At 41.5% G+C, this 16319-nt stretch overlaps 1 protein-coding gene across 1 annotated transcript in view; it reads right to left on the reverse strand.

Annotated features, from left to right (window-relative positions):
- The window catches only part of Ttc7 (tetratricopeptide repeat domain 7), a 486033-nt gene that overhangs the window by 224642 nt on the left and 245072 nt on the right, over positions 1–16319 (reverse strand). The window contains exons 11-15 of the mRNA XM_080281945.1: positions 9573–9765; positions 8758–8995; positions 7941–8268; positions 7750–7831; positions 5557–5661 (exon numbers count right to left, since the gene is read on the reverse strand). Coding sequence (XP_080138071.1) covers positions 5557–5661; positions 7750–7831; positions 7941–8268; positions 8758–8995; positions 9573–9765 — 946 coding nt within the window. The remainder of the gene's footprint in view (positions 1–5556; positions 5662–7749; positions 7832–7940; positions 8269–8757; positions 8996–9572; positions 9766–16319) is intronic.

Here is a 16319-nt window from a genome sequence, read left to right on the forward strand (position 1 = left end):
GATGGCAAAGGGCAAAGTGACATGGAGGTGATATATCTGAGGCCACCGTTTTTGAGTTTGAGACATCTGACAATGGACAGACAGGTAGATGAATGTTCAAAAGGCTTGAATGAATGAATGGATGGATGGATGGCTCATTTCACTATAAATTATATTGATATGACTACTTTGTGCTTTTCTTTCCCATTTCCGGATCCTGATCACCATATTTATTTATGTGAAATAAGATAATAGATTCCCAGCTCTTTTAAAGGCATATATTCCTTCACAGCCACCTGTATGCCCAAGTACAGTATATCCTTGTAGTACATGGGTTTGCAGTGTATGGTACAAGTACACTGTGCAGGTTGAGTTTTAATACTGTAAATAGTTATATACATGTACAAAAAACAGGTTAATAGTTGACTGTGGGACAAATCTGGTATTTTTCACCAAATAAAATTGTGCTCGTCTGTAGAACACAGCTCTTACGGTGGACATCTCTTCTAAGAACTATTTTTCTTCATATCTGACACCTTTCTCACACTAGTGAGGAAGTTAATGAAGTCTAAGCACCCATTCCATTTTGCAATGAAAATGCTGGGAAAGATAGATAGATAGATAGAGAGAGAGAGAGAGAGAGAGAGAGAGAGAGAGAGAGAGAGAGGGGACAGAATAGATGGGAATGTTAGCAGTGATGGATAAGTTTCCAAAGGTTTACAAAACCAGAAGTCCCTTACAAAAACCTAAAAATAAACTGCTATTACTTCGGATGGTTTAGTCAATCATAATGTAAAAAAAACATATACAGTAGAAGTCCGATTTTTCGGCATCTATGGGACCAGGCAAGTGCCGAAATATCAAAATTGCCGAATTATCGAAAACCCTACCCACTCAGTACCTTATATGTTTCGGTGAACACTATCATCATTACTCATATCATTACAAATGTGTTTGGAGAGAGTACTGTATACTGTTTGATACTGTACAATACTGTAATGAATACAGTACTATACAGTACACCCTCATTATCGACGTTTTTTTATTGACGGATTTGATTATCGACGTTTTTTTTGTCTCCTGGGAGTTAAATTATTATTATTAAAAAAATAAAAAAATAAAGAATTGTATTGGCACCTCCTAGCAATTTTGCGCGCCATCCTGCCAGGTGTCTCTGGCTGCTCGCAGCATGTTCCCGCCGACCCAACAAACAACAGCATCAGTACACGTTTGTCTGTTGTTCTCATATCGTGTTCGGCCACATCTATAGTGCTTTCGCGATCATCAAGGCTCCGAAGCGCCCTTGTAACACTCCAACTGGAAATAAGGCAGCTAAGAGAGCAAGGAAAGTACTTACCTTGGAAGTAAAGAACGAAATATTACAAAAACTTAGAAGTGGAATGAGCTATGCAGCGGTTGGTCGCGAGTATGGCATGAATGAGTCCAGTGTTCGTGGCATAAAATGGAGAGAAAAAGACATTAAAGATGCTCTGGCTTCGTGCACACCAGGATCGGCTAAAGTAACGATGCATGTGAGAGATGATGCCTTGGTGAAGGTGGAAAAGGCACTGAATATTTGGATTGAGGACTTAAACCGTCGACACGTGCCACTAGACTCCCAGTTCATCTGAAACAAAGCAAAACAACTCTACGCTCGGTTTGCTGGTGAAAGCAGTGGTGTTGGTGAAGATAATGGTGATGAAAGTGAGGCAGGTGAAAATAGTGATGATGGTGATGAAAGTAATGACGATGGTGATAGGCCTAGTAATGTTGGTGCTTCTAGGCAAAAGAAATTTGCAGCCAGCAAGGGCTGGTTCGAGAATTTTAAGAAAAGGTATGACCTACATAACATTAGGATGACTGGTGTAGCAGCTTCAGCAGATCAGATAGCAGGAGAATCATACCCACGTGACTTTGCTGAACTTATAAGGGAGAAAGGGTACAGGCATGAACAAGTGTTTAATGCGGACGAAACACACCTGTGGTGGAAGAAAATGCCTAAAAGAACGTACATTTCGAAGAAGGAGAAAAGTGCGCCAGGCTTTAAAGCAGCAAAAGATCGTGTGTCTGTGCTGTTGTGTGGTAATGCAGAAGGACATATGATAAAACCCATGCTCCTGTATCATTTGTTATAATGTTAAAGACGAGTTGGATTTTTTGTCAATAAAGGATATTTCTTGCAAAAGTTAGGCAGAGATTAAATATGAAATATACGAGCATAAGGAGAGTTGAATTTTCCTAAAAGAAGATCCTAGCGAAAGCTAGGCTAAGATTCATCTTTGATAGCATAAACTGACATACAGTCGTGAAAATTTAGGTCTGGGAGAAATGGAATATCAAGAATGAAAGGAAGCTCTTGAGAATGAAAGTAAATAGGAGAGCGTGGTCTCTCTGGTATGAGCTAGCAGCACTGGCGTGTGTTGTGAAGATCGGTGCGAACAGCTGATCTAACGTAACACTTGCCCCACACTCTCAGTTATTAGAACGTATGAATGACCACCACTGCTGCTTTCGTTTTTTTTTTTTTTTTACACACTCGGTTATGTAAACATATGGATGGCTACAACTGCTGGTTTCGCCTTTTATTTTTAGATGAAGTGAGGTGTAAGTGGAGAGAGAAGTGATGATACAGCAGCCATTACAAGTTGAGGTCCAGTGTACGACCACTATGCATCAACATCAGAGATTATGCTATTTTTTCCATAATTCTTTACTTAATATAAGTAGTTTTATTATGATATTCAGTTTTTCAACTGCCTAACTAATTTATTTCTAAGAAACACTAAAACTAAACTCCATATTACATACGAGTGATTGAAGGGATATTAAAATATATAAATAAAGGGTACCTGACCAGACGAAAATCGGTATCGACGGTTTTAGGCATCGACGGGTATCTTAGGTACCTATCCCCCGTCGATAATGAGGGTGTACTGTACATGAATATGAAAAATAAAGAAATTAGTGAACATACTGTATATAAATGTAATGGTACAGTTGGCCTACAAGTTCACATGCACTTACCTAAACTTATAGTAGGTTCCTTATTTACATATGTACAATAGAAGGGGTTGATTGGAGTCTGCTACAGCTGGAAGAAGTCCATATCTTATGTGTACGCTTCTTGCTAACACCAGTTAACTTTCCACACGTGGAGGCCATTTTCAAAGCACGCAGATGTTTATACTGTTCACATCACACGGCTGGTCCACTCAGGTGTTACAAAGCTCCTGTCTGATGTTACGGTGCTTACAGCACACTCGAATAGTAATTTCAGAGGTATTTCGGTACGAAGTTCACAAAGCACACAGAAGAATCAAGAGAAGTCGGCAGCAGCACGGCAACAACTCGGAAGAATGGCGGAAGAATGGCGAAACAGATTCTCTTTCCCATGCTAGACTCACTACATGTTTGTCCTCTCTTTATGCTATAGGAGAAAGAGCTAGCCTCTGAGCTTCATGGCAGTGGTAGACTCATTCCATCACTTTCACTATCTCACTCACTAAGGCGGGTAAAGGCGGGTAGCTAGCTGGCGAGCCTCATGGAGAACTTCAAGACTGACAAAAAAAATCGGAGAATCTGCCGAACGATTGGAGATTTTCGTAAATGGGACTATTTCTCAAAACTGCCGAAATGTCAGATTTGCCGGGGAATTGGATGCCGAAATATTGGACTTTTACTGTACCGAGTATTAGTGGCACTGCAGCCATGCCAGCTTCTATAAAAAAAAAAAAGGATGAATCTTGGTCTAGTGTCACTGAAATAAGATTTAGCTTTCACTTCTCTATGAAGCAAGTTCAGATATATTAAATTATACTTATTTTTAACTTCTTTAAGTGCTAACTCATGGTTAACCCCTAAAACGCGGATCGTCGCGTTTGTGACGCTCGGCCATAAGGGCAGGACGGCGGGTCGTCGTGTTTGCGATTTTAGTAAATTTTGAATAACCGCGGGCAAGCAGGCTCCAGCTGGTATTGTCTATCAGTACCACCACCCTCTAGCTACAACTAGCATACTTTACCTTTGTACTACTGACCTCAGTTGTTGCCAAATATCGCGTTTTCCCCCCGTCCCCCCACCACCACGGCCCAGCCAGCCTGGCTGTGATACATGGCAGCGCTCTGAGTGCTCAGAACTGTAAATCTGCGATCTCCTCTCATAAGCAGTTTATGCTACTAGGAAACGCTTGTTTCCCCAGTTGTAACACTAGCTTTTTTTCTCACGGTTTGCCTCTGTTTAGTGTCAGTTTACTGCAGGCTTTCAAAGTGAGATTATGGCGAGTTCTAGCTCTTCCCAGTCAATGCAAGCGGCCGACAGGAACGAGAATAAAGTGGCGGACGTAAGGCAGAATAAAAAGCGCGCCGTGGTGATCTTTTGGGAAGTAATATGATTGAAAATAATGTAGTATACATGTTTTTAGCTGTGAAAATGGAAATGTTTGTTGAGTGACGGGAAGACCGCTGCCACAGTGCATGTCGGCCGTACGCTCCGTTGATTTTAGCCTTATTTTCAGTGCTTATTGTACCAATACGGATTCCTAACTACCTTTACGTTGTAGTATAAAGTTTACTGTGACAGAATGAGGCTGTGGTAGAGGGGAAACCGGGTTGCTGGAGGTGTGAAAGTGAAGATTTGGTTACCCAACTTTGCAAGTCTCCACAAGTCCTTGGGTAGTCAACGAAGGCTCAACATGTGGCTCAGGAGAAAGCTGAATGTAAGTACTATATGCCATAAAAATTTTAATGCTCTAGGGTTAATCTATGATTTTTGGCAAATATTTTCCCACAGGTACTCAGACCCCGCTACAACCCCGCCACAGCGGGGGGATCGGCCGTACACAGCCGCGTTTTAGGGGTTAATAGGGGTGACATGGAGCCTACTATGATGCCACAGCAAACTTGATGGAGCACCGCAAATGAGGCATACATCCAGGAACCAAACCCCCACAAATTTCCCAGCGTCACAAGGCACTGCTCTGCAGAAGCGACTGCCTGCCTGCGACTAATGGCTTTCTGCTCGGCCAGACAAAGTGAGGCTGACTAACAACGACAATATCTATATCATGATTTTAATTATCCATTTGAAGGTAATTAAATAAGCAACTGGCAACTCCGATGAGAGTCAGAGGAGAGGCCAAGAGTGTGTAGTCCCTTGCACAAGGCATGTGATTACCTTCATAGCAATGGGACACATTCATGTTACTACCGCCATGCTGCCCTAAGGAAACTCCATGCCCGTCCATCATCGTCTGAGAAGCCTTTAGAGTCACATAGTTAAGTTTTTTTAAATTTACTGAAGAGTAAACTGAGATACTTAGTGAGATAGAGGAGTGACAGAATGAGGTAGGTTGGAAACTGTGACAGCCATTTTCACCCCTAAAAATTCAATGCACATACAGTATAATAAAAATTACTGACTTCAACTCAGCATTCGAGACTGGACTTTAACCTTTTGTGTAACGGACATTCTCACTGTAGGTACCGTAGCTAACGTGAAGATGTTTTGCTCCCAGACTACCTACTGCACTCAGCTCATACCAACATTATTTACAGTGACAACAATCTTATGGGTACTTACAAGGTGTCGGAGGCTCTTGATGTGGTATGGGTTAATGGCGAGGGCATTTTGATAGCAAGTCTGGGCCTCATGGAATTCTTTCTTCTTCTCATGTAGCAGCCCTTTCTGTAGAGGCAGTAAAATAGTCACTAAAAAGGCTTCAGTTCTAATATGTTTTAAGAATAGACAGAGCTACAAGTATCTACATAAATCTGAATTTCAAACTTTTTGCCATCTAATCTCAGTCATAACAAACTCAAAAGCAATTTTTAAATCCTAGACAAAAAGGAAACAAGGTTTAACTGATGTTCTATAGAAAAGGGTTACTTACAATTGTCTTTAAACTTTAGATACTGTACATCCAAACATTATCTGGAACAAGAAGGGTGAATACAATGATCCCCTGGTTATCACGCATATCTAGTACCACATCTAGTGAATGACAACAAAACTGTGCGATAACAATAACACAGAACCTGTGAGATTTATCCTAACTGGTAATGGGCATCCAACTTGTAAACCCAAATTTTCCCTTTTAAAACAATTTAGACCCACTATATACATATACAGTAAAAGTCCTCCAATCCAACCACCAATAATTCCAATATCCCAATACTCTGAATTTGTCAAGGTGAAATTTTTCTAAACTTTCTGGGCATTTTTTTTTAAATTTCTGGGCTTTCTTTGAATATTTTTCTGGGCTTTGTCTAAGGATGTATCTGGCTTGGACTTGCTCTTCAACTTGGACGTACCTGCCTGCAACTATTCATCTACAGTTCTATGCATTTCTGAGTAAAACAATAATCCATATTATCTGAAGTGTTTATTTAATGATCATGTACATACTGCTAATGTTTTCAGAGGTCCCTCCCAATAGTCCGAAAGAAACAGTAGTCCGAAAGACTCTCGGTCCCCTGCCATTCGGATTACGGGACTTTTACTGTATACTGTTTTGACAAGTATCAGAAACACACACAGGCATGGTTAGGTTAACAGAAAATGATGAAAAGGGCACAATAAGGAAGAAACATGTAACACACACAGACCTGAGATGGTCTTGAGGTAAGGAGTTCTGCGGGTGGAGAGTAGTGGTCTCCACCACCTGGAATTAACTTCTAAGTAAGGCCTCATCTTTGAATCCATCAAAGCCATCAGAAACAACAGATTTTGTAAGAGCACTGTCAGTACAAACCAACTCAGGTGTATGAATATCAAGTTTTTTAGCCAAAAAAAATGCATGATAATGACAGGAGTGCAGATTTTCATCTAGCAGTGATAATGAAAACCACTATAACCATGTACATGATAACCAACAGATCACTGTACAATACTTCAAAACTGGATAAATGTTTGCTCCTGAGAAAAATGTTTTAACAACATTGCCTTCTTAACCAGTTTGATTTGGCAATATCTAACTTATAGCCAAATGAATTGCACTAAACATTAATGTTGCTGAGTGCAATAAAAGTACCATAAAACACTTTATTAGCACAACAGTCACCAAGCACAGTAATCACCAAGCACTACAGTTACACTACAGTTACTTATAACTACCGACATCAAACATATATTGTTATTTTAAAAAAGTCTAACTACATGAAATGTCTAGCTTCCCAGTTCAACTAAATATCTATGCTTCCACTGTTCACGCTGGTTAACACCAAATGACCTTCTGCAGCTGAGAGCAACGCTAGTTTAAAGAGTTCATAATTATCTTAATAAATCCTTTTACTGCAATGTTTAAGCTAAGACTACCGGTAGACGAATTCCATTAAATGACCGAAGCAGTCATTGATTTAACTGATATCTAATTTGCAAAAGAATATCTTTTTTTCCTTGGGGGGAGAAAGGGGAAGGAAATTTCATTGAAAATCGAAATTGTACCACTTCACCTTTGGATAACATGATATTTCTGTGTTGACGGTGCAATCAGCTGGCATAAGTCAGACTGAATATATGCAAGTTACCATCAGCCACTATCTCTAGGTCAATCAAGATAGTTTTTAACTCTTAAAAAACAGCAAGTTTCCCTGTTTCAAGTAATATCATCTGGTGTCAGCCAGAGTCATCACAAATCAGTAATTTTCTGAGAGGCTTTATCATTATTTGTGAAACTCTTATGTTTAATATGAAACTAGCATAAAATATCCAATGAAATAGGGCAAACTGTGAAATTACTGCTGGGTACAAATCTGGTGATCACAATGAACTTACCATAAACATTATGTGGTGGCTCATTGGGAATATGGAAGAAGCCTCCTGGATGCAATGCGCAGCTTCAGTCAGCTGGTCTGTCCTGATGTGCAGGTAACATATTAGATAAGGAAATGGAACTGTCATACAGCATTTATGTATGATATAACACCAAAGCAAAAAAAAGTGCAGTATATTTCTCATACACTTACTTGATATACAACTGAGCTGTGAGTAGCCATATTTGAATCTGAAGAAGCCAGGCTTGGTGAGGGCCTGGCTTAGGTTGGTAAGAAGAGAGAGAGGACGCCACTTCTGACAAAGCTTGTTCCACTCGGGAGGCAGCAACACTCTCGGCATGTACTGATGCTGTGGGGGGGTGAGGGGGAGAGTCAAGGGTAAGTTGGGGCTTTGGGCCTAGTTTCTCAGGATTAGTGTCCAATGGAATGGTAGGAGAGAGAAGTCTAAGGTTCAAGGACACCACTTCGGAGAAGACAAGTCCCATAGAGGAGGGGGCCACACTTTCAGCTGGGTTCGGGGCTGTGGGGAGAGGGGAGGGGCTCAATATAAGGTTTATTAGTGGATAAGCAGAAATACTTTGAGACTAGTTAGGGGCTGATTAAGCACTAAGAAAGCTTGGATATTTACAGAAGGCCTTAGTCTGGACAAAAGCACATAGCGAGACACACAACAGTTAACTACATACAGTATACTGTACAAGGTTGTGTACAACATAAAAATATAACAGGAATAACGATAAAGTCTACAAAGAGTGAAAGCAGGATATAAGTGCACGATATTACCAAAAATTATCAAGTTCAAGTTACTTTTGTAACTCTACAGCAGTTCAGTCCCTATCCACATTAATTTATGGCTAGGTATATCCTACTAACAGTACAATAACATACATACTACATACACTACACAGGGTATGGCAACAATATCACAGATATAAACAGTGCAGGGTATGACAGCATGACAGATATAATCACAGTGGATATGATGAAGGTGGATGGGTCACCAACAAACCTGTATCTTTGTCTGACATGTTGAAAATGCTGTAAGTGTCATGGTTGGCATGGTGATGTGACTGGGCATCTGTCATGTCAGCAGTAAGTTGTTCTTTGTACAGCTTCTGCCAGAGGGTTAGCATACGGCGAGCGGTGAGGAGAGCCACTTCACCCCCATACACTGCTTCCTCCAGACTAGCTCTTACATACATAAGATGCAGATTGTCTGGGTATTCCTTCAAGGCTGCCTCAACAAGCTGATACAATAAAACATTTATATGATTATATTTAATATGATGATCAAGGATAATCTTATGAACACTGTTTCACTTTTTTTATGCGGTCAGTTGCCTGATTTAAAAAATTAATCCAAGATGGCTGCAGTGACAATATCTCCACTCCTTGTTATAGCAAGTCATCACTACTTCGAACTAACATTATGGTATGTCAATTTCTGCAGACTTGAGTCTGGGAATAATGAAAGATTTGGGTATAGTCTCCCACCACCTTTCTTATATCGTGGGCCATACAATCTCATACAAAAGTTCCTCTACTGTTCCTCTGCATCTATTTCAAACTTAGGGCATACCAATCATCTTCCTCCTAGACACATATCACAGATCATATATGGACACAGGAACAATCTAAGCCTATCTCTGCTTAAGAATAGCCCAGAAGAGGAAAGTGAAAGGTAGAAGAGGGTAAATATTATGCAAAATATTTGTCCCCAACTGTACTTCCCAAATAATTATTACTAATACAATAAAGGGATATCTTAACACCATTTTGCACACAGGTGCAGTAACTTATACTGAACTAATGATTTCTATTTACCTCAAGAGCCTCCTCATACTCTTTCTGTGCAGAGATGAGTAGTATGATAAGATGTAGGGAGTGAGGATGGTCAGAACGGAGGTAGAGGGCGAGCTTCACATGATGCATGGCCTCAACTAGATGGTAGTTCTGTGCATACAGCAGTGCTAGGTAAAATTCCACAAGGTGATCACTTGAGTCCAATTGTTGGGCCCTGGATGACAAAATAAAAAACTAAGATTCATGTAGTATTGCAGTCTATAACTTACATGAACTATAGTTGGGAAATGCAAAGGTTATAATGTGCATTGTATGAGATTTATTATCACATGGTAAAATGAGATTATGATCTAACTTCAATCATGATCATCACCATTATCATCTATTTGTCTATCTATATACCTAGGCTGCTTCCTCCAAGGAAAGGGAAGTAGCCGAGACAGGATGACACACTCCCCATTTACTCATCCATTCAAACACATTCATTCGCATCTTAGCCCCAAAGGGGAGAACGGACAGATCCTCACCGCACCACACCGCACAAGGATCAACTGCGCAATGCAATCAGTGACATCCGCAGCAGGGCCCGACAGCAGAGCTGGTTTATCCCTGCTACATCATAACAGACCCATTCCCTTACCCGCACATGACCTGACTAGTTGATCAGACCAAATGCGGGAGAATATCCCCTCAGGGCTGCGTCATCACTTATTCATCCACAATTTCTCTCCATTTATTTCTGTCACGCACAGCCACTATTCCTTGTTCAACAGACATCCCTCTCGCATCCAGCGCTCTCTTCACACTGTCCATCCATCCTATTCATGGTCTTTCTCTCAGCCTTACACATCTCACATCAGATCTAGTTATCTTTTTCACCAATCGCTCATTATCCATTCTCTCCATATGCCCAAACCATCGCAACACCCTCTGCTCAACTCTACCAGCCATCTCCCGAACAACTCCAGTTCTCCTTCGCACTTCATCATTTCGCACTCAATCCATACGAGTCACTCCACACATACTCCTCAGACACCTCATCTCCATTACATTCAAACTTTTCCTCTCTGCTACACCCATATTCCAAGTTTCAGCCCCATATAACGCAGTCGGTACCACAACACCCTCATACAGCCTTCTCTTTACGTCCATTCTAAGCGAACGACATCAAAACACTTTTTTCATTCCTCCCAGCACCTTTCCTACTTCATTTATTCTAAACTTCACTTCTGCATCTATTCTTCCATCCACAGCAACATGTGACCCTAGATATTTAAAACACTCTACCTCCTCAAGCAACTCACCATTCAAAACTATATTCATCCCCCTACCATCTACCAACCTCATACACTTCATCACTTTACTCTTATTCTCATTTACTTTCAATTTCCTCCTTTCACACACCCTTCCAAACTCCTCTACCAACTGTCTCAATCTCTCCTCTGAATCAGCCACCAGTGCAGTATCATCTGTAAACAGCAGCTGCTTCAGATTCCACTCTCCACCATCAACATTCACCAGACTCAGACCTCCACCTAAAACTCATACATGCACCATTATCATGCTAACACTAATTATCACCAAAAAAGTGTGATGAGTAGAATCCCAATATATGAAAAAAAAAAAACTAACTTCAATCATGATCGTCACCATTATCATCTATTTTATCTACCTATTGCCAGATGCCTTAATCCCGTAATGGGTGGCCACAAACAAATTGCCTCCATGTTGCCCTGTCCCCAACCATTTCACTGCCCTGCTCCCAGCTCACACCCCTCTCATAAACCTCTATGCTCCATCCCTCCATCTCATCCTTAGTCTCCCCCTCCCTCTCCCCCCCCTCCACCTCACTCACATACACTCGCCTCATTAGTCTCTCACTCTCCATCCGCTCCACAAGGTCAAACCACCTCAATGTATTTCCCCTAACACTTTCTATCACATTCACATCCACACCACAACATTCCTTCACGTCCTCATTTGTCAACCCGTCTCTCCATGCAACTCCACTTGCTCCTCTCAAATAACCCCTTTCCACTGTCCTCATTCTTGCCTTGTGTCCTTCCAACAAGGTCCAAGCTTCACTTCCATCTATTAGAGTTGGTATCACAATACTATCATGCAGCGACTTTTTTTACTACCATGCTCACTTCACTGTTTCTTATCACTGCTTTCAAAGAACCAGCAACCTTTCCTCCTTGTTGTTCCCTTTCAAGCACTTCACCCTCCATACTTCCATCCTTACTCATTACACTACCCAAGAACTTAAATGCACTCACATTTTCCATTTCTTCATCATCCAACCTCACTGTACACCCAGTGACTTCACTTCTCTTGATGACCATAACTTTACTCTTCTCTACATTCACCTTTAGATTCCAATTCTTACAACTTGTCCAAACTCATTCACCAAGCCTTGCAGTTCCCCCTCGACTTCCTTAACAAGACAATATTATCTGCAAAACAACAGTACAGGGAGTTTCCATTGCTGCCCTCTCTCATTCGGGCCACTCTAGCATCCACTGCCTTACCTTGCATCTCTTTTATAACCCCATCCATATACAGACTGAACAACCATGGAGACATGACACATCCCTGTTTCAATCTAAAATTCATACAGAAAAATTCATTCAGTTCACTATCCACATATACTGCAGCCTTAGCACCTTCATACATACTCTTCAAGGCATTCAACAACTTCCCATTTACTCCATATACTCTTGATATTTTCACATTCCTTGTCTATCCACCTTCATAATCTTTCTCCAAATCCATGAAGGCTGCATACAACTTCTTTCCCTTCTCTAGAAGCTCTTCCACTAACGACCTAAGAATGTATATCTGATCTACACAACCTCTTCCCTTCCTAAAACGTCTCTGTTCTTCACCAACTAAATCCTCTATTATTTCCCTAACTCTGTCAATAAGTATCCTATCATTTACTTTTCCTATTACACTAAGAAGACAAATGCCCCTATGACTACCACACACCTCTTTTTCCACCCTTCTCCTTTGTACAGGGGAATAATTATATTTGACCATTATCATGCTAACCCTAATTATCACCAAAGAAGTATTATGAGTTGGAACCTAATATATGAGAAAGAACTGTTAAAATGTAGTAATGTCAACTATGTCCGGTGAAAAGGGAACAATTACTCACATGTCATACAAGCCTCTGAAATCTCAGCTCCACTCTCTATCTGTGGCCAGATGCCTTAATTCCATAAAGGATCCCCACAAACAAACTGCCTCCATGACATTCTGTTCTCTGCCAGCTGGCTGCCTTTTCTCCAACTCACATCCTCCTCTAAAATCTATCTCTCCACCTCATCCCTCTAGCTCATCCATGGTCTCCCCTTGCCACTCTGTCCTCCACTTCACTCACATACATTCTCCTAGTCAGCCTTTCATTCTTCAGTGGCAGCATCATAACCAATGAGGCCTTTGCTGCTGCCATGAAGATCATATTGGGAAAAGTTGTAACATACCATCTCAGCACTTGCGACACCTCGATCTCGGTTACCTTTCCTAGAAAGGTAGTCAAGTTGTATCCCATCTGCTCGTGGTGACCTCACAGACCCTGTTTCTAATTTCTGTACTTTGTGTTGTTCGGTTTTCTTTTTTTCCCCCCATGTTAGGGTGACACAAATGGGGGCGGCGGTACCCAGGTTTATCCCGGGTACTACTGTAATACTTTTTGCTGCTGTTGTTGTTGTTTTTGTTGTTGTCATTGTTCTTTTCTTTTTTGCCAACCATAAGTAAACAACACTAGTGACCTCACTGCACTAAGTCTGTGGCAAAAAGTGCACAAGCACTGAGGTGCACCTATTGCAGCGAGCGGGTTCATTTGGCAAGTGAAAATATGGATACTAATGATTACCCTCTTATGAAAAAGAGCCACCAGCTGGGCTTTCGCTGGCTGTGTAGCCAATGTGTTGCACCAGAAGATGAGGTCTTGGCTGGTGGAGGAAGCAGAGTCACTAAGAAGGAGAGAGAAGATGAAGTTATTGGGCCGATCTTTCAGGCTATCAAAGATATTTCAAACAGACTGGAGGCACTAGAAACCAAGGTCTCATCACCCATGGCTGGCACCGTGACCAGGCCAAATCATCTGCAGATGCTGTTTGGGGGTCTCTCCTGGGGGAAGGGAAGGATCTGCTTGGGGACATGGTTGAGATAAGTGCTCATGGCCAGAAAAAAGCCATTCGTGGTCAACAGGTACTGATCATAAAACCAAAATGTGGTCCTGACACTGACAAATCAAATGGGACCAGAAGACACCAGAGGTGTACTTGACTTGGTACCAGTTGATAGCTGCCTTAAGACCAAGGCTCGTGGACTAGTAATGAAGTTTCCATCAGCTGAGGCCAAAGGTGAAGCAGCTGGGGTGCTGAATGATCATTTTTGCATATGAGAGCCAATGAAAATGCTGTCAAAAATGACCATGATAAGCCTTTCCTCTTCCCTGGGCGACTCTGACATCATCCCAAACATTCTAAGTAAAAACACCAAAATTAAGATGCTCGTTGACTAAGGTAGTACCCTCGACCTTCCTTTCACAAGAACAAAGAATGACGCTAAAACTGCTGTCTTAAGATGCCGCTAAAGGTTAGATCCTCCATTGTATAACAGGGCAACTATATCTACGTGGATCTTACAAGATGCCGCGCTTTTGACAGATTCTGGGTTACAAAGTGTCATCACTGTTAGGGTTTTGGTCATACATCTGAGAGGTGTTCTAGAAAAAGTGTTAAACCTAAATGTGTTTTTTGTGCTGGATCCCATAAATCTATGGATTGTAGTAACAGGAAGTCTCCCAAATGCATCAACTGCTCTTCCTTAAGACATCAAGAGCTAACAATACTGTAATTCACAGTCAGTTGCCCATTTTGCATCTAGTAGAGACTGTCCAATTATTTCTCATGGGAACAGACTGACTGAAGACACCAATTTCAACCATTCAAAAAACTGACTACAGTATGTCCCTCTTGAACCAGTTAAGGATGAGTCTTTTAAATATTCGTTCCATCCACCATAAGAAAGACCATATTAATGAATCTCTAAATCAGCACGAGCTTGACAATTTGTATTTGACTAAAATCTGGTTGCATGAGTCTGATATGAATATTATTCGTAGTGCTCTGCTTACGGCACATTCTATTAAAAGTATTCCCAGGCCTGCTGCTGACTATCCTGGAAGAGGTGAAGCACTCATCTACTCAGCAGCACTTAACAAATGTTTCTCTCATAGACTAAGACATGACCCCATCTTTATTTGAATTTATTGTTTTGTTTCACTTTTGAAAGCTATAACATGCTTGCATGCGTTGGCCTTGGTCATCTAATGGCAGCTCTCCATGCTGCTCGATTTATGGCAGCCTCCCTCTTCAGTCCCTTAACCCTGATCTCACACTTAATGACCTTGTCCCAGGTCTTTTTCGGTCTACCCCTCACAACACCACCCCCAATATTAATGTTTCTCACCTTCCGCACCCAATTGTCAGCCCCATCCTCTCCACATACTCAAACCACCTCAATTTACCTCTTCTCATCTCAACACCAATACACTCCAGTCCCATCATACCTCTTAACTCTTCCACCGTAAACCCAGCCTCCCCCAAGGCCTTGCACTCAGGGATGCACTGCACATCCACCTAATCATTGTCAATATTTCTGTACTTTTGAGCTTGCAAATGTCCTCTTCCTTTACTACCATACATATTAAACTCCTAACATGCGCTGCATACAAGGATCCCTTAGAACGTAAGGAGAGTGCTCTCAATGTCAGGAGAGGCAAGAGCTCCCTAAAGTTCTTCCACCTTACCCTCACCACAAAGCTAGCTTCAGCTCCACCTCCAGCACATAACACATCTCCCAAATAACAAAACTCTTCCACACATCCAAGAGACTCACCAGCAAATTCAAACCTTTTGCATCTGACACTCCACCTGCTCTCCCCAACACATCGCACACACAAAATCAGCATTATCTCACAGTCTACCTCCAATACCATTACATCTCTTATGCACCCACTTATCACAAACAATGCACAAGATGGAATTACTTCCCATGCCCTTGTGGCAAATTGCACATGGCCACTCTCCCTCCTCTTTGACAGTACCACCACCAACCATAGATAACATTACTTTTGTTTTATCTGCATTTACTCTTAAGCCCTTGTGCCCCATACCATCTCTCTACTCCCTAAATCTTTCCTCCGCCTCCCTTTCATTCTCTGCAATCAACACCAAATAATCAGCATACAACATCTCCCACGGGAGTCCATTTCTAAACTCAAGTGAGAGGGCTCCAGGTACAATGATAAAGAACAAGGAGCTCAAAACTGACCCCTGATGCACACCAACATTCACAGAAAACTCATCATTCAAATCTCCATTCACTCTTACCTGGGTGCGAGCACCCACATACATGGCCATAATGACCCTAACCAGCCACTCCTCGATCCATATCTTTCTCATTACCCACTCACCACCTCTCTAGGGACTCTGTCAAAGGCCTTCTTCAAATCAACAAAACAAAGTACAGTTCCCTTTGTTTCCTATATATTTTTCCTGAAGCTGTCGAAAAATGAATATGGCATCAGTGTTCACCGTGCCTAGCATAAACCCAAACTGCATCTCATCAATATTCACTCTTTCTCTAATCATACTTTATAAAACTCTCTCCATTACCTTCATTATTTGATCTAAAAGTTTTATACCTCTATAATTTCCTCTTCCCAGGGCATCACCCTTCCCCTTGTAC

Source organism: Coenobita brevimanus, chromosome 91 (genome assembly GCF_032717465.1).
Source record: "Coenobita brevimanus isolate Jiangsu-jjx chromosome 91, ASM3271746v2, whole genome shotgun sequence".
In the NCBI taxonomy this organism is placed as follows: Eukaryota; Metazoa; Arthropoda; class Malacostraca; order Decapoda; family Coenobitidae; genus Coenobita; species Coenobita brevimanus.